Here is a 19,560-nt window from a genome sequence, read left to right on the forward strand (position 1 = left end):
GAAGTAGTTCTCCCTCCCTTCCGAGTCTCTATCCATCGCATAAGCATTTATGTAAAAGGGTGGAATATAAGCCTGTCTTCACCCTAAAATATCACACTTAAGAATGATTTTAAGAGCAGAAAGGGTATTGTACTTAATTACTGCACAGACACAAAATACGCCTGCTGCTTTTCTCCAGCAGAGGTCTCCCCTGTTTGACTGCACGAAAACTTTTCATTTTAACCATTAACTGGAATGTGGGAACGTGGCAGCCTGCCTGCAAGTAACTTCTATTCCTAAGGGCTTAAAAACTAGAAAGTCGAAGAACTGCTTTGCTTGAGCTGTTTCTTTCTGGCTTACATGCCCCTAAATGAGATTCCTAAGTTTTACTAGACAAAGATTTTGACCAGAGTAAATTGCATTTCCATGACTACATTTCTCATGAATTTATAATCTCAGAATACAGCTCTTCATCTATAAATGCAAAACCTCTACTCCTTCTGAAAAAGCTCAGTTATATTCTGGTTTAGTGAGCAATAAACCCCCAAAAATTCAAGTTCTATTTTAATGTGCTTAAACAAATTATTTATGATGATACCTATATTTCTCATTTGACTCATGGCTTCCTGTATAAGACTTAAATAAAAATAATAGCAACTGATCCTATCTTTTCCTTTTTTACTTTACTATTGCTCAAAAGCACATAACAAATCATCACACCCTGGCATGGAAATTCTCCGAATACAAGTCTTCAGTGGGTACCTGTCAAAACCAACTAACTATTTCTGATTTTTTTTTGTCTTTCCATAAAGCAGATATGGAGCAGAGACAATAAGGACAGTAAAACCAGGTGACAGACATTACCTTCCACATACCCATAATTAGCGCGTAGCAACGAATGCACTGCGAGGCAGCTACAGATGACTTGAAGATAACTAATGTGGGGGTGGGTGGGTGATGGAACTACCCCGAGATATTTCAATAAGGATCTGCACACATCTTTGAGAGGTTCCTTCTATCCTCTTCAGCTGCTCTGAGCCCTCAAGCCATCAGCCTGATGCAACAGAGCTGCTTCCCCTCTCCCCAACAGGCAGCTCATGAAGCCCACTTGGCATTTGAGCTGGCTCCAGCTTTTTCTCCTCTCAGTTTCCCTCAGGAGGGCCCTTTTATGGCCACATGATGCTGGGGAAGGGAACGTATTTAGGGTTTATCCTGTTCTCTCTGGGGCTCCTGGTGTACTGCCAGTTCCTCATCAGTGCACACGGCTTTTTGTGGCCTGAGCAGTGATTCAGTGTAAAACAAGTAACAAGTAATCGGAGCGCTTCCAGCTAACACGAGTGTTGGAAGGAGAGTGACTGAAGGCAATGGAGGAGACAGCATCCTTTATTCCTGCAGTAGCAGGGTTTATTCCCATTCCACTAACTCAAATTCTAGGACCAAATCCTGGAAACTGTTGCTGCTTGTTAATTTAAACTCTTAACAAAACTCTCCTTCAAGAACTGTTTGACTGTGGCTCTCTTCGGGTTCTACATGCAAGAGGCAGGTAGTAAAGCACTTGGCAAACCTGGAAAACGTTTACATATTCTCTCCGAACAAATTATTTCTGGCAGTTCTGGCAGAAAGTGTTCCCGTCCCTTCCGTACAGACCATTGCAATTTTCATTGCTCCCAGTTTATTTTTAGAGCACAAATGGATGTGAATGTGAGAGACAAATTGCCAGTGGACTGGGAGTTTTGAACAGGTCAAGAAAAAATCTTCACAAGCAAAGCTGCTGACTTAAAACTTACTCCAAAAACCAGAACAATGCTTTGGTGCGCTCCTATGTCTGAAGAACCCCAGTGTAAATATTTTAACAGCACAACATATGCATCATACTACCAGATATTCAATGGCACTACTGCTATACAGACCTATACTGCTATAGAAGTTTCAATATTGCTTCCAGTTACTAACAAACTGAGGACTACTTCTTTATGAATCTTCTCAGCTACAAGTCTAAGAAACATTACTTAATAAAAGTCCACCGCCCCCTTTATTCGGTGCAAGATTTTTAATTTCAGTAAATTTGACCAAAGCTACCTGCAAGGTATCCAAATGAAATTTCACCTTAAAACATATTCGTAGTTAAAACTAACAATTTGTGTGTTGTTAAACTGGAAAGACCTTTCTGGAAAGAAGAGGCTTTTCTACAGCTAAGTGCAAAATGCTACATCAGTACACAAAGCCATGTTTCCCAAAGTGAAAAACAAAACATTGAAAAAACAGAACAATAAACCTGAAGTTTTTCTTTAGATAGTGGAAAAGTTTTTTTGTTTCTGACGGACTCAACAAAATGAGCAGTGTATTTTAAGAAGTGTAAGAGCAGCAGATTTTAAGTTTGTTTTCAGGTTTGCTTTTTTTTGGCTTTTCGTTTTGCATCAGCAGATGGCAGTCGCTATAAGATACCACTCGACTAGAAGTCCCAATGGTACAAGCACCCTTCTGCCCTTCTCCCCCTCTTTGCCCCGCAAAATTCAAAACGACCGAGCCATGCAGTGTACAACAAATTCGGCATCTGTAACTCAGCCTGCTGTATCCATTTAGCCTACAGTTTCACACCTATGAAATCAAACACACGCAGTATGTGAGAAAGTTTTATCATTTTAGAATCAAAATATCCCTTAAAATATTTACATTTTACAGTAAAAAGGATAGCAAAACACAAAGTAATGTACAAGCTTAGGTATTCAAGTTTTTGAAGCATGGAAAATGGTGGGAGAAATGAATTTACTACTACAAATCATAATTTCAAGAACTGACGTTAAAAATGCTTTCTCATTAAAACAAGTGCAGTTTAAAGCAATAACATTCGAGCAGCTCAGCCTTCCAATTTCTGGTCACAAACTGCTTCAGATGCTTAGGAAATACTTGAAAAACTAATGAAATACAGTTGAATTATTTTATTGTACTACCGAATAATTTAAAAAAAACTCTTCACACCACCGAGCATATTATATTTTGTTGTAATGTGTGTGGATTCTGAGGCTTTGCTACAGTCTTTAAAAACAGTGCAATTTAAAAAGAAGGTTATTGTATGAAATTCACCTTTAAAATTATCAGAGCATCTTAAAACAGAAGAGAGCACAAATTACCAAAGGGAGCAACTATATTGCAGACTTGACTAAAGCCAACTTCATCAGCTAAGAAAATTTCTAAGCCTTTATTGCATATTAATAAAAGAAATCTTTAAAAGTTTGAATATACAGCAATGTAAAATTTTTAAAAATATTAAACTCCTACTTCTAGCGATAGTTGGTATAATGAAAAAAAGGATGAGTATTGGTACATCCAGTGGTACCAAAACACAGACTTGTTTCTGCAAAACACCAACACTGAATAAAAAAGATGGCACAATCCTAGCAGGCTTTTTTTCTTTTTTTTTTTTTATACAAAGTTTTACGACATTACTCTAACAGTTTATTTAAATAGAATTTTAAAAGACTGCCTGCATCTTTTTACCTTTTGCTTTTAGTTCTGTCACTGTGGTCCCTATGTCTCTCTCTGTTCTTTTCACTTTCTCGTTCTCTATGCTTCTCTTTGCTTTTCTCCCTCTCCTTATCTTTTTCATGAGCCTGTTCTTCACTTTTAGGCTTCTCTGTCTTTTTTTCTGGATTTCTAGTCTCTCTAGGGCTTTTTCCATCAGCAGCCCTATCACTGTGTGGAGATCGCAGTCTTTCTTTGTCTCTCTGTCCTTCCTCTCTACTCTTCCTCTCTCTCTCTTTTTCCTGGTTTCTGTCTCTGCGTCTATTTCTTTCCGAATCTTGCTCCCAGTATTTTTCATTGTTCCACTCTTTTTCGTGTCTGTCTTTCTTTTGGTGATGGGATTCACTGTAAAATCTCTGTCTATGTTGATCATTTTTTCCTCTACTGAATCCTCTCTCCAAATGCGGTTCTTGTCTGCCCCAAGGATCGCTGTGGCGTCTTTCTGGCCTCCTACTGTCTTTACTCTGAAAAAAATTTTCTGGCCCCAAAAATCTTGATTGTTTGTGAGCCACCGGTAGCCCTTGTGCAATGGGTCCGGCGTAGTGTGGTGGCTGACCTGATAAATGAGCTACTGGTGGCCATGGCATCATTGGATTTTGAGGAAAGCCAAAGCCTGGAGGAGGAAGAAGTGGAGGTGGTAAATGGGGAGGAAATCCAAACATAGGGTTGTTTTGTGGAGGGAAGTTATGAGGTGCAGGAGCCTGAAACTGAAATCCAGGTGGATTAGATTTAGGATGCTGAAAACTCTGCTGTGGAGGTCTAACAGATGAGAAGCTGCCACTTGTAATAGGGCTTGGGACTTTGGAAATAAATTCAGAACGAGAAGAGTTTTCAGTTTCAAAATGAGATGAAGTTGCTGCTGGTCCTCTTCTAAAGGAGTTTACCGTTTCGATGTTTTGCATCAGTGCGTCTTCCTGTGGGTGTTTGGCATCTTCTGCTTGCGACGCACTTGCGTTATCTGCTTTTGCTGCAGTTGAACTGTACTGCGTCTCATTGGCTTGCGCATCACTTTGATATGGGTTTAAGCCCACTTCTGCAGAAGACTGTTTACTCTCTGGTTCCATTTGATCATTTCCTGAAGCGTTCTGTCGGTCTTCGTTTCTGCTAGCGTCTCCTTCCTTGTTTTCTGAAGCATTAGCCTGCTGGCTTCGTCCAGCTGCCTGTCGTGGGTCTCTCTTAAGATTAATAAATGGTGGTGATTTAGAGGTATTAGCAGTGGTACCTTCAGCAGAGCCTACAACAACGTTGTTCTCACTGGTTTTTTTCCCTGCATTGGATGAGGAAGAAGAAAAGCTAGAATTTGTGGTCCTTCTAACTTCCTGTGCAACGTTATCCTTGTCGGGTAACTGCCGCTTTGGGTCATTTTCTTTACTTTCTTCAGTTTCCTTATTCTGTGACTGAGCAGATAAATTTGCTAAAAATGCTTCTGTGGAGACATCTGGAGGTTTTCCCTTAAGACTCAGCCCTATCAAAGAGCCGGCACTTCTTGCAGAACTTGAGGTCCCTACAGCTGCTGCATCCACAGTTACAGCTGCGTTACTGGATTCCTGTAGATCATCCAAACCAGTCTTTGCTTCGCTAACTTCAGTAGTTACCTCAGCAACATCCATACTTTCTTCTTTTAAGGTTGCTTGTTCATTTAATAATGGTATGTCTTCACTGGGACTCGCTTCTGACTTGCCTTGTTCAAATACCTGCCCTGTCGTACCCAACAGGCTTTGGAGAATATCATCCACTGGCAACGGTTTATTTGCTAGCTCCAGAGTAGAAGGCTGATTTTCCCATCCAACCAGGACTCCAGGAAGAAATCTGAGAGGCTTCGGTGGTTCATGTTTGGTACTTTCCACCAACGGTTCAGTAACTGCTGGAACATCTTCTGTATTTGATTGCTGAGGTTTATTTCTCTGCTTGTGTAGCACAGTTGTGAAGGAATTAAAAAAATCATTTTCCTCCTCTTCTTCTAGTGCCAACTCATGATGAGACACTTCAGGTTTGTTCGGCTTGCTTTTCTTCTCTGGTGGCAAGTTACTCAAGGTACTTTCAGACGCTTCATCCACAAAACTACTAGTAACACTTGCAACAGCAGTAATCTGCCTCTTCATTTTCTGGCGAATTATCAATCCCAGTAATAAATTTGGTCGATGTATCTCAATCCCTGTACAAAATTGTAACAGCAATTTATCATCTCCTTATGTTTTAGTTAAGGCAATCATTTTAACAAAAGTAACCCCCATACTCTGACAATGTATTATAGAAAATATTCTGTTTATGACATTTGAAATTTCCATCATTAAACATAAACAATACTTAAAAGAATCAAAAAATAAACTTCCAACATAAAAATTATGACTTAATTGCTTTAGGTACTGTATCGCCCACTATGACTTCCAAATACAGAATAAGAGGCAGTTATATAGGACATCCAGTCGTATAAGAAGAAGCAGAGACGTTAAACATCATGTTGGTCTAACACAGCTACAGTCTGGTAACAGCAGTAGCAAAGAACAAGGGGGAAAAAAAAAGTAAATAGCAACTTGGAAAAACAAAGTCTCCTAATCAATTTGTGTTAGACCTACTGCTTCAAAGATCCACCAAGAGTGACTTTCCCAAATCCCTCCCTCATTCCAGGAAAGCACTTTGTTTCATTGTATACTATTACCTATCCCTTCACTATATACTGAATTTAGGTTCTTGCAAAAAATTAGGAGTTGTAGCTCATCCTCTCTTCATTTCAGCCCTGCCTATCTCAAAATAAGGAATCATCCACAAAATTTTATAACCAAAATAAATCGATACAAAAGGTGTAAGCTGAGAGCCAGTTCAGGATCTTTTCTTCCTTGCCCACCCATTTCTTGGGACTTTCCATGTATTTTTTTTTTTTTAAAGAAAGATTTTATCACTTGAGAAAAAAGGAATTAGTACATTTCAAATAATGAAAAATGCTATTTTAAAGTTACAGTATCCATTCAGAACTCAGTATGACTACTATCATCCTTCACTTGTGTCACTGAATTTACTGAGAATGTAACCTACAAAGCCCACCTGGGTTAGAGGAAGAATGTAGTGAACATGAAACAAAGTTACACACAGTCATTTTTTCTACAACAATACTTTCAAGTTTCAGAATAATCTTACAATGGGAAATTAATGTCTTTTCAAGGAAGCTGATATAGTATGGAAAACTCACGACACGTTTGAACAGAATAGCTGTCATTTTTAAATTTAATTTTCTCTTATGTTTCTGTTGTAAACTTCTTTAAGTAGCATTATGATAACAAAGTTCCAAATTCCAAGCTGTACTTACCAGGCCCATCAAAAGGCACAAGATGATGTGGGACTTTATCTGAGGAACCTAAAGGGATGAGGTACAAATCTTTCACTTGCTTCATGTTATTGGCTGCTACACCATAGCGCTTTCTACTGCTGAAATAGGCAAACAACAGCGCATAGGATATCTGATCCTCTTCAGTTACAGGAGTAAAGCGCACCACACAAATCTCCTGTTTACAAAAAGAGGGACAAAAAGACAGTCAGATATATTTTTCTATGAAAACCCCATGCAGTGGGACAGGCCGGGGGACTGAGAGGCTAGAAAGCAGCCTGGCATAAAAGGATGCAGGGATCCTGGTGGACAAATTGAATGTGAACCAGCAACGCCTCCACGCCAAGAAGGCCAACTGCATGCTGGGTGTCAGAATGGGAGCAGCCAGCAGGCCAAGGGCAATTACGGTTCCCTTCTACCCAGCACTTGTGAGAGAGCATCTGGAGAGCACTGTCTAGTTTTGGGTTCCGCAGCCCAAGGACAACCTGCACACAGTGGAACAAGTCCAGCAGAGGACCACTGAGATGGTTTTGCATACTGTAATAGTACCGAAATGAGAGGGTGAGAAAACTTGAGACATGTGAAGTGGTGTCCAAACATTCATGATGAGTCACTGTCTCAAAGGAATACAAGTATTCTCAAACAGCAAATGACAAGTTAAGGTTAGATAGTAAGAAAAGAAATGCCATCAGCTGCCATCCATCCCATTCAACATAACTGTCAGTTATCCTTAAATCGTCAGGTATTTCACAAACATTCCGGGGGGGAATAAAAAAGATCTTTAGGGCGAATAGGATGTATGTTAGAACAGCAAGCCTTCAATACACAAAATTCCTACCTTGGTCCCTGAAGCTTTGATTTTTTCTACATACTCCCAGACAGTGTGAGGAGATATCCTGCCACCTACTTGAATGCTATCAGGTAAATCCTACGAGAAAGGACAACAGAAATCTGAATCCAATGTAAAAATTGTGGTAAATCCTTCATCCAGTATCTGTTTCATATATTCAAAACACACTTAATTCTTATAGTTCTCAAATTATAATTTTAAAATTGCAGTAGAAGTTACAACAGTAGAAACAAATTAATTTACATTTAAATTTCAGATATTTAAATTAGGATTTTCAGTGCAAAGTTAATGATCTGTACTAAATTAGTTATCATTCAATACTGTTCTTCTATACCTTCCACAAAATTATTTATTTCAGTAACATTAACTGCAAACCTAACTGTATTGTCCTAGGGAAACACTCAAGTTATCTGTATGATCAAACTTCTGAGAGCCCCACACTTATGAAGGAATATAATAAACTTTCAGAATCTTAATCATGAGGGAAAAACATAATCTACACAAGTGCATATACCAACATAGACTTGTTCTTGGATATTATTGCGTTCACTATTCACAAGTAACAAAAACAGACTTTCAGAATCATTTAGGAACATCTAAGAAAAACAGGTTTTTTGAAATAAAGCAGACAAGTTTTGAAAAGCACAACATATTCGTAAAGCAATCCTTTAGTATTACAGGGTACTGCATGCCCTGCACTTCACTGAAGATTTACAGCAAAGTAAAGATAATCACAATTAATAGCAGACCCAAGTCCATTTATTCAGAAAGCTGATGCATGAGCAAGAAGTAACACTGAGCCTTCTGAGCTCTCTGGCATTTATTTTATGACATGAAGACAACTGTTATAAGCAGTTGCATCCTTTGCCTGCCTCTCAGACGCTGAAGAGAACACTACATAAAGTTTGGGGTTTTTTTTTAAGGGACAATTTAGCCTTACGATGGAAGGTTAGGACCAGAATTGCCACTGGATAGGCAAAAAAAGAAACCCAACAGGGTTTCTGTTGTGGAAGAGGAGAAGACTTCTCACACTGTCAACAGAAATCAACAGCAGACACTGCTCTTCCAAAAACTGGTATTGACTTGTTTAATGCTTTGGATTCATAACCGAGCTACAATTTTATCACCTCTAATTCAGAAAATGGATGCCGCTGAAGTGGTTATTTCAGTAGCAAATTTTGTCCTATCTTTTCCTGCTACTTTATACTACAGAAGATGCTCCATAATAAACAAAAAAACAGTTCCACTTTTACAAAATCAGCTCGGGAAATACTGCTGCTCATCCTCAAGAACATCTTACAGTGAGATGAGAGCAAAACATCACAGACCTTGAATACTGACGAACCATGGGTCCATGTAGGACAAATTGAAAAACACTTTCCTTACCAATACATACCCTGACCTCTGTCCTCCCACAAATACGTTACCCAGTACAGTGATCGTGCTTCACTGCCTTTCATCATTATACTACTATTAGCCTACAAGGATAAAGAAGTTGTTAAAGTTAATACATGAATTTTCATTCTTTGCAGTAAATATAAATACCTCCGTTAAATATTCAAAAGAGCCAGAAACTGGATAAGCCTTAATAACAAACTTTGCCACTGAAGGCATATTGATAAAACCCTTCCAGATGAAATTCAGGCGTGCCAGAAACAGACTTTCACATTCCACAGTACCAGGTGTTTCTGACCTAAAAAAAGACAAACAAAACCCACTCTGTTTAGAACACAGTATATCGTGCAAGATTGTGTAAATCATTATCTGTCTTTGTAAAAGAAATTACGTGTCATTAAGAATTTTCTTTTTCAGTCAAGCATACTCGAAGGTCAATGAAAAGAGACAGGCAGACAACCGTATTTCTCATCTTCCAGTGGAGTAGATATATGTGAAGAACTATCATATAAGCAGCACATTAGTTCACTACTGTATCTTTTGAGAATGGAGAACTTTAGTCCGAGAGTTAAATGCTACTGAAGAGGACACACAAACACATATAGGCACTGCAGACCCAGTAAGACCTTCCCGTGCCACAGGGAGGGGAGGAGAAGATGACATACTGCCAGCTGGCCTACCTTCACCCTGCTCTCCCAGCTCCTACATTTTGTTGCAACACTGTCCGTCCACCACCTGAATACCTGCATCCCCCTTCCCTTCCCTTGTCCCACAAGCTGGCTCCTTCACCTCTTCTCACCCATGCATCACTCCCACAGCTTCTGTGAGTGCCTTCTCCCAATTTCAATATCGTCAACTGGACAAAATAGCATTTTTTCCCCCCCCTTCAAAAAAAAATCCTCAGTTTTGTCTATAAAGCAGCTGCAAGGAATAAACTGAAAGACTTAAATAGAAGAGTGTTTCTCAGCCTGGGGGTTTCCTTGTGGAAAAGGTTACAGCCACATTTCAACATTTCCCAACATGTTGCTATCAAAATATTCTTAGGCACGCTATCAGCAGTTTTAAGCTAGCCATCCAGTAGTACCAGATGTGCTCTTACAGCAGCACAGTAATCTATGTTTATTTCTGTCTACACTAGAAATTACTTCTTTGAATCTCCAGCAAGCTGTTGAAAAAACAAAGTCCACTGTCCTCAATAAAGGATCCTACTGTCCTGATAAAGGCAAAATTTCAGCACAATTCTAAGTAACTGGAAGTTGATGTTTTTCTAGCAACCCCTTCCTCAAACCCGAAAAACCAGCCTTGTCAGCTGCAATCCCCTCTGTGGTGGGTAGCAGAGTAGAGGGCAGAAGGAAATGAAGAGAGCTGACAGCAAATACGGCAAAACATCAAACAAGCTGCTGTTAACTGTCATTGCTAGAAATGTGTTGCTTTGAGATTTGAAATGAGCCTGATTTAGCAGTGTAAATACTCTGTTTAGAGCAATCTCGAACTCCCTAGCTTTATACATACACATACACAGACACACACATGCTCATTCAGTGGCAGCGCTGTACATACTACGTTCCTTAATAGCAAAATTCAATATGAAATCCACATTCTGACTTTCTTAATATGAACTCAGCTGCCTTTTTAGGCCTTTTTGCACCAGAAAACGTAAAGTAGTTTACATTTCCGCAAAAGAAAATATTATTATTAGAAGTTTGTAATCACAACAATATGTGTAGGAGTATTTATACAAATGCATAGCATCATTTCCTCCAGCAGGTAAACCCATTCCTAAGAAGAGGTGTACAACTTCAAGTACACAAATGGATTAATGAAATCCCATTTAAAAAATTAACTTTAGTCATAATAACTTAACAAGATGAATAACATCTTTCATTTAAAAATACTCTTTCTACGGCTTATATTACTTTGGGAGAGGTGTGAATAACGATTTTGATGAGTCTTGCTTATCATCTTCCAGTAATTCTGAAGCTAAAATACTTGATGTTGAAGAAAGTGCGTCTGCAATGCTCTCTGCTTCATTGTCCGACTGCTTCCGTGCAACTCCAACAGACACTTTCACTTTTTTCGCAGAAAGATCATCAGTAGGTGGTGCCATTCGGCCTGCAGAGAACAAATTGCAATGTTTTGGTTTTTTAATTAAAGAAACAAAAGAGGACTTCCTCTTGAAGACAAGGAAGATGCACCAAAAATACTACATATTGCCATTGAAGTTGGATAGGATAAAGAAAGTATACATTTTATACATTATGTACATATATGTACTTATAAAATGTATAAATTTACACATTGTGTGTATTTATACAATATTATACATAAATATTGCCACTGTAATGGGCTAGGATAAAGAAATGAAGAATCAACAGTAACAGGTACACCCATTAAAGGGATTTCTTTCTCTGCTTTTTGTTTTTTAATAGAACACAACTTTATGCCAAATAGCCTATCATTTTAATATTGTCCCTTTTGTAAATTATGACGTAACACATGCTTCCACATCTTTGTCAGCAAACTAGGGAAAACAACACATTTATTTACGTTCTTGAGGTATGCCGAGATTTATGACCGAAAAGCATTATACAATGTATTTATTTTGACATGCTTTTCAAAATTACCTATGCAGATTTTGCAGTTAAGATCAAAGAGATGATTCTTATGTTGACTTGTGGTATCTGGAGATGCAGATTCATTTATTTCTTTCTCAGCTTCCTCTGACTTCTCAAACAACTTCATATTAGGTTCCTAAGAAAAGTCAAACACATCTCAGTTAGCTTTTCTTTCCTCTGTTAATATTCCCAACATTGCTATTCATATTAAGTATTTTATGGTACTTTCTTCCCTTCAGACATAAAGCTCTCCCTTTGGCTGTATTGCCTAAAAGGCTATCACAAAATCTATAAACGCATTAAATGAATGAACTGGTATTCCTAAATATAGTTTCAATAAGATTCAGAATGTTTTCTACTATTGCCAGAATTAATCATACAGTCATGGACACGACATGGGAAAAACAAAAAACCACTAGGCCCAGAAGCGAAAGTCAGTGAGGATAAAAGAAAAATTTAACTCAAGCGACCTAACATATAAATACAGATCTGAACAAAATCTTAAACCACTTTACAACTATATTAACTATGAACTAAACACCCTGTCTTGCCAATGTTTTCTGTCCTACCTGAATTTCCATAACTTCCTCTTGTTCTTTCATTGGCGTTTCACTTTCAATTTCTATTTCTCCTTTGTGAGTAATTTTTGTGATAGGCCTTCTTTCAACTTCCCTCTGTTCTTTCTCAATCATTTCAATTGTCTGTAAAAACAGGTAGGTATTTATATTTAGTTCCACATAATAAAATTCAGAAATCCACAAATATAACAACAGAAAATAGAACTGCAATTAGGAAACCTCTAGGAAAAGAAAGAATCCTTTCTTATTTTGCAAGTGTCAAGCAGTTTCATAAAGCAAATACATAAGCAGCCAGTCTGACTTCATCTACAGCGCAGTGAGTACTTACCAGGCATGTATTTAAACAAGTTCTAAAGCAGACCTTCAACAGGAAATTTAAAGATAGGCAATTCTGATTTTCCAACTCTTTTCCCATAATAATAGGGACAATGTAGGACATATATACATATAGATTTCTATAATTTTTCAAGAGCTTGTTTTTTGGTACATAAACATAACGCTCTACCTCAATAAAAACATTTAAATATATTCTTAAAATAATGGATGTGCTAATTCTGAACAGCACTACTGGTTCTTAAAGCATGTTTCTACTTCTTAAACCAGAAACAGTTTGTGTTGGCTGTCCCCAATATATTAAGCCTGGTTTCATAAGGAAACAAGGATTCTATGATTGCTTTGTCTGTCTGCCAAATACCTACAGTTACTTTTGAACACATTGGGAAAACTTTGAAAAAAAATTAGTAAGTAACAGTTGCAAAGTCTTGCTTAAATAGGAAAATGAAAAATACAGTCAAATGATACATTGCTGTTTATTTTACATATTCTATTTCATTCCAAACTGTAAAAATTTTGAGGTATTTCTCTGAAATATTTAGGACCCTTCAGTAATTTTTGAGAAGCAAATGTTTTTGTTTTGAAGGTGTTCCTCAGAGCAGTGGAACATTGTTTTGTGTGGTCTGTTTTCAGTATTTTATTGATGTTTAGAAAAATAAATGTAATGAAGGCATACTACAAAAGATGGGCTTTAGATAGCTACAGAATAAACAAACTTTTCATTAATTTCTAGGCCCTCAAAACAACTTTGAGACAATAGAATAATTCAACAACTGTTTTTGCACAGGAACTAGCAAAAAGTTGTGATTCATAAACAGGTCTAGTCACAATATGCAAAGAAAAGGAAAAAAAATAGGAATAATTCATGTTGCACTGCAAATCGCAGTCTCTAATTGTTTTTGCACAGGAACTAGCAAAAAGTCGTGATTCATAAACAGGTCTAGTGACAATATGCAAAGAAAAGGAAAAAAAAATAGGAGTAATTCATGTTGCACTGCAAATCGCAGTCTCTAAAATGGCATCCCACTGTACTGAATCAGTTATCACAGAGTATTTTTTACTCTGAGCACACAGAAATCAGGAGGATGAATTTCTATCCATTCCACGTTACACTACCTACTCATTATTTTTTTTTTAATTGGAAGTCATCTGATATAACCCACAATTCCTAGTATCATAAAACCCAACCACAAAAGGCATACCAGTTAACACTATTCAAATTTTGTGCCTTTCAAATTCTATGAAGTGGCATATAAATACCAAAGAGTCTGCCAACACAAATCCAGATACTGTAAACTAGAAAACTTGATGCTTTAAACTGGACATTTCTAAGCAGCTGCAACTATCATTACACTGCCCAATAAACGTGGTAATATCCAAGAAAAAGGCATCTTCCACTCCTGCTTCTCCTTCTAAATTGTATACGCAGCTATAAATACACCGTGACTTTCTGTTTCAAGACAAGTAATGCTCTATCTAAGCTAATAACCTTCCTACACTTTGCTGGGGTATTCTGGGTTGTTTACGTTTTTTGCTTTAGACTGCTTTTCATACTGGCAGGTCAAGTTCTCAGCTTCAGGTTTACTTCTTGGTGGGTGAACTGTTGTGCTCCATCGGTATGTAAGTTATAAACAACACCAGTTCAGTCTGGTTTGTCCAAAGAGATCTCTCTCCCTTTCTAAGAAACTGGTGGCTATAAAGCTCCAGCTAGAGCTTCAAAATCTTGTTGGAAATAAGGACAAAGAAGCCTTCACTCTTGAGGGAAGAAGGAAAGAAAGAGTAAGCAGCAACAAAGTTGCATGGCAAAGGAAAATGCATGGTTTCCCTCTTTCAGGAATTTACTACTTCTTTCACTTCTGTCCTAACCACCCCTTTGGGTTTTGAATACTAAATAACTCAGAGATCCTCCTGACTAGTCAGAAATGCTTTGCGCAACATGCATTCTGTTCTCTGTACATACGCTTAACCTGAAAACAGAAGTTAAATATGCTTAGGCAGTCAACTAAAGAACGGAAGTTGACAAATCTCACATGTCTGTTTTCTCTCTGTCTCCAAGCAGCCAGTTCTTTGGAAGCCAGTTCTTCTGGGCTCATTTTTATTAGATGGTCTGGAGTAACCTCTCCTTTCAGTACTTTCTTAAATAATATCTAGAAGAAAGAAGAAAAGTTAACTATTGCTATCAAGACAAAACCAGCTCGCAGCAGGAAATAAAGCAGAGAACCAACATACAACATACCCCGTACAGCTATATGGATCATGTGGTTTTGTAATTATCTCCCACCGTGGGAAGCAGAACTAGATTTTATAACATTAAAAGCTTCATTCCAGAGCTCCATTTTCTTTACATAACAGAATGTATCAACATATACCCTTAATGATAAGATGTATAATTAATTGTTGTTCCAAAGGAGAAAGTGAGTTCATGCCCATTGCAGCAGTAGCTCTGACTTATTGTTTGGTAAAGGTGCAAATCCCCCCCCAGCAGAAAGAAGTTAGTATTAAAGAGGATGTCTGTGCTTCTTGACTGACTGAATTCCTAGGGTAAAAAAAAACCAAACCACAATTTAGCAGCATGAGCAAAGAGAAGCCAGTGACAGAAGTCAGCCTGTTCATACAATTTACATCTGGCTAATTGTAACAGTAAAATACTATAGCCAAAGCAACTTGGATCAGAATAACTGATAAAAGGACAAAAGATAGAAGCTGAGGAGGTGAGTACAGTGTTGAGTAACAGGCTCGTGGAAAGCAGAAAAGAGAGTGAAGACTAAGCTTGAGAAATCTGGGTATTAAAAAGCACAGCAAGACAAGCTACTGGGCAGAAACAAATAAGCGCAGTAAGCAGGAAAGATTTATGGAGCGTGACAGGGACACCCAAGCAACAGATCAGTGGTAAAGACAAACACTAAGCAAGCTACATCCACTACTCTTTGAAACCCTGCTATAAGTAGTACTCTGGAAGTAAAGAGTTGAAGAATGAATGATGGGGAACAAGCGAAAAAGAACACAGAACACTGAGTGCACAAGAGGACAAACAACATGAAAGAGATGAGGAAACCTACAGAAAAAAATAACAAGCAGGATAAATTCTGAAAATATTTAAAATTTAACTACATAGAAGACTGTTCCTTTCATCTACGGCAATAAAGGATTTCTGTAAAGCTCAACAGACAAATAATACATACATTATTTTTAGGATCTTTGAGATTGAACATTAAACTTCTGTATTTGTTCTTATACTTTGAGTCAGTGTCACGAAAAAAAGAAAACAGCTCTCTTTCAATCCTCGTGGCGACTTTTGCTGCTCTCTCCTCAGGAATCTTTAAACTGGAGTCTGTCAATCTGTGAGAGAACACAAGGGAAATTACCAAATGCTTCGAAATAATTAGTATTTTTTTCTCTGCCTTCTGAAAGAAAATAATTACAAACACAAATTAGTAACTTCATTTAATAACAGATCTTTACCTTTTCATCAGAATTTCCTTAAGAGACTGCTTGACACTTTGTCTTATCTGATCAGCAGAAGGTTTGGAAGCTGGCACAGCTGGCAGGTGTGTTGTACTAACGGACCCTTTCTCATTTTTCTTCTTCTTCATTTCTTGTTTCTCATGAACACCTATCAAAACACAGTTAAAAATTGTAAGCTACTCAAGCCGCTGCTATAAACTTCAACTGTTGCTAGATGTCATGAACTTTTATTTTTGAACTGCTAAGAATTAACTTTCAAGGAGAAGGAATGGACTCACAGGGTTGGGTTTTTTTTTCTTATTTGGTTTGGATTTTGTATTACCTAGATTAATGCAGAAAAAACTTCCTTAGCAGAAACAAACAGGACTTTTGCTCTTTGCCTTAAGGTATTTTCTTCTACACTGAACCAAGATGACCAGTGCTTATTAGCTTGATCTTAAGCAGGATTTTTGACTCTGAGTTTTTGTAAAAGCACAGATTCATTCTTCAGTGAGTAAACTGAGAAATAATATACTGTGAAGCACTTATTATAAGCATATTAAACTTCACTTTAAAATAGTGGTTTTCATTAAACTTAGCATTTCTGTATCTGTTAGCCATCAAAATTATTTCAATTATAATAATCTCAGCTTCTGATTCAGGTAACAGACACACTTAAACAAGGTCATTATAAGGTTTGTATCATAAATAATACAAGTAATGGAAATTTCTAAACCAGATCATTAAAGCAAAAAACCTAAATTCCTTCAAACTTTAATTTTCAGAGCTTCAACTGAAAGCTCATTTGTCTCAGTATGTGAACATGTCACTTAGAGCAATAGCCTTCTACTTATGAAAGCAATGGGAAATAAACTATTAATTTATTCACTTTCTACTCTGAAAAAAGAAACAAATTGAAGATTGATAAAGATTGAACTTGAGTGTTTGAAGATAAAAAGTATTTATTTATTACTACTTTCACCTATCGAGTGCAACTTAAAATACATTAATCCCAGAAGCAAAGTAACTACACTTTCAAGTAGTCATAAAAAGACAGATTTTCTTTTCCATTGGGCAGACTGTATGGTTGGATCATCAGCTCACATTACCGTGACCATGATCCCTATGATTTCCCCTTCCTCACCAGCAAGGTGGTACAGACCTGAGACAGCTGTTTGCCACTCTGTGCTGTGATCTCAAAGTATGAATACACTAGGCTTGTTACGTAAAACAGCTCTAATAATGATTTTATTTGCTCAATGTATTTTTTTGCTCATCTCCTCCTCAGAATTATAGAGTCATTTCGTTGGAAAAGACCTTTAAGATCATCAAGTCCAACGGTACCTGTCTACTACTAAACCATGTCTCTAAGCATCTCATCTACCAGTCTTCTAAATACCTCCAGGGATGGGGACTTGACCACTTCCCAGGGTAGCCTGTTCCAGTGCCTGACAACCCTTTTTGTGAAGAAATTTTTCCTAATATCCAATTGAAACCTCCCCTGACACAACTGGCGGCCATTTTCTCTCTTCCTATCACTTGTTACTTGGGAAGAAGAGACCAACACCCACCTCGCTACAACCTGCTTTCAGGTAGTTGTAGAGGGCGATAAGGTCTCCCCTCAGCCTCCTTTTCTCCAGGATAAACAACCCCAGTTCCCTCAGATGCTCCTCGTAAGACCTGTGCTCCAGACCCCTCACCAGCTTCATTGCCTTTCTCTGGACAAGCTCAAGCACCTCCATGTCCTTCTTGTAGCAAGGCGCCCAAAACTGAACACAGTATTCGAGGTGCAGCCTCACCAATGCTGAGTATAGAGGAAGGATGACTTCCCTGGTCCTGCTGGTCACACTACTTCTGATACAAGCCAGGATGCCGTTGGCCTTCTTGGCCACCTGGGCACACTGCTGGCTCTTATTCAGCTGACTGTCGACCAGTACCCCCAGATCCCTCTCTGCCACACAGCTTTCCAGACACTCTTCCCCAGGCCTATATTGCATAGGGTTGTTGTGACCCAAGTGCAGGACCAAGAAGCAAGATGAAGAACTGGACTAAAACCTTTTCAAAGTTGTAGCCTGAGGAGGTAAGGGGAAATAGAAAACTTCCACATGCCAGCAGCATTTTGGCAGTTCCAACCATCTGAAAACAGAATCCCGTAGCAAGGAAGCGATGGGCAAGATTAGCAATAAACAATGCCACAATAAGCATAATCCAAAGCAGTTAAAGAGATTAAAACCAATGTGCTGCTTAATAATTTTATGCCAGTTGCCCTAAATGAGACTGCCAAGGCTCCCCTCTGTTAAAAATAATTTTTAGGATTAACTAACTTCTATTCTGAAATCGTCATTGTAAAAATCTTTTTGTCATCTCTTAGTTCAATTCATATATTTTAGAACAATTAAATTATTTCATAGATGCCAAAGACTCATTTCACTGCATGTAATTTTCAGTTAAAAAGGATGTCAATTATTTTGTGACTCAGAATGTTGAACAAGGTATTTGAAGTCAAAGAGATACTGTACAGTATAAAATACATTCAGAATTACATTTAACCCTGACATTTTCAATTGTTTTCTTCCACCAAAAAGTTTCTAGAATGCATCAGCATTGGCAAAAGACCAGCAGAGCAATTTTTTTTTTTCTTTTAAACAAGAATTCAAAGCTTGAGTTTAGGAGTTAAGAGAGTTCTCACACAAAATCTCACTACCTTTGCCACTGAGACTTCAGTCCCAAATGACAACAATTCCATATTACCATAAACTCAGAAGAATAATGCTTCCTGGAAAGGAGCTGGGGAGAGGATGGAGGTTGCTGGGAAGGGAACTATGTCCCTTCAACCTTTCAAAAAAAATTTAGATGAAAATCTGATGGCTCAGTGTGCAATATAATGTTCCCCTTTGAAATTAGTCGATACAGTTATTTGTCAATTTGTGCAAAAGACATCAGTAAGTCAAAGTATAATTTATATAGAAATTAAAACACATTTATGTATATTACATATTTCATAGTACTTTAGGGAAGAATATTTCTACGTTTTCTGCAATGTGAAATAAAGTTTAATACAGAGGTATCTTTATATACTTTTTCTCCCATTTCTAATTATGTGAGCATCCTCTACTATTCAAACAGTAAACATTCACACATCTACAAAGGAAACATTTACCTGCTAAATAAAATTTAAAAAAAAATGAGAAATAAAGATCATAAACATCATGGGAACAAACAGCTCTTCAGATCACCATCTGATCTGAAAAATTGACGCTACAGAGAAAGTGATCATTCTTTAGCAAACTTATATGTGAATTACAGCCTTGAATACTTCACCAAACCTCGCTACCTGATTTCGTGGATCTTTCAACCACACTCAGGGACTCTTTACTTATTTTTTCATTTTTATCTTCAGGGGACCGTCGAGGAACTACAGCAGTTTGTGATCCTTTTCGAGCAGGAACATGTTGCCCTTTTTTAGTATCCGAGTCCCTGGACTCTGACAAGTTCTTCCCATCACCAGATTCCTGAAATAAA

General features: G+C 37.8%; 1 protein-coding gene across 8 annotated transcripts in view; it reads right to left on the reverse strand.

The window, feature by feature from the left end:
• Positions 1 to 633: 633 nt before the first annotated feature.
• PHF3 (PHD finger protein 3) overlaps positions 634 to 19,560 on the reverse strand; it is a 42,711-nt gene continuing 23,784 nt past the window's right edge. For 4 of the 8 annotated variants that reach the window (XM_035895615.1, XM_035895614.1, XM_035895613.1 and 1 more), the window contains 11 exons: positions 19,373 to 19,550; positions 16,057 to 16,207; positions 15,777 to 15,933; positions 14,625 to 14,741; positions 12,253 to 12,384; positions 11,693 to 11,819; positions 10,985 to 11,180; positions 9,219 to 9,366; positions 7,662 to 7,751; positions 6,806 to 7,001; positions 1,883 to 5,656 (listed from right to left, as the gene is read on the reverse strand). In XM_035895615.1, the coding sequence (XP_035751508.1) occupies positions 3,474 to 5,656; positions 6,806 to 7,001; positions 7,662 to 7,751; positions 9,219 to 9,366; positions 10,985 to 11,180; positions 11,693 to 11,819; positions 12,253 to 12,384; positions 14,625 to 14,741; positions 15,777 to 15,933; positions 16,057 to 16,207; positions 19,373 to 19,550 (3,675 nt within the window). In that variant the 3' untranslated portion in view covers positions 1,883 to 3,473. Of the gene's footprint in view, positions 5,657 to 6,805; positions 7,002 to 7,661; positions 7,752 to 9,218; positions 9,367 to 10,984; positions 11,181 to 11,692; positions 11,820 to 12,252; positions 12,385 to 14,624; positions 14,742 to 15,776; positions 15,934 to 16,056; positions 16,208 to 19,372; positions 19,551 to 19,560 lie in introns of all 8 variants that reach the window. The other 4 variants (XM_035895618.1, XM_035895617.1, XM_035895619.1 and 1 more) reach the window with 3 other exon arrangements.

Source organism: Egretta garzetta, unplaced genomic scaffold (genome assembly GCF_000687185.1).
Source record: "Egretta garzetta isolate BGI_Z169 unplaced genomic scaffold, ASM68718v1 scaffold55, whole genome shotgun sequence".
NCBI classification, from domain to species: Eukaryota; Metazoa; Chordata; class Aves; order Pelecaniformes; family Ardeidae; genus Egretta; species Egretta garzetta.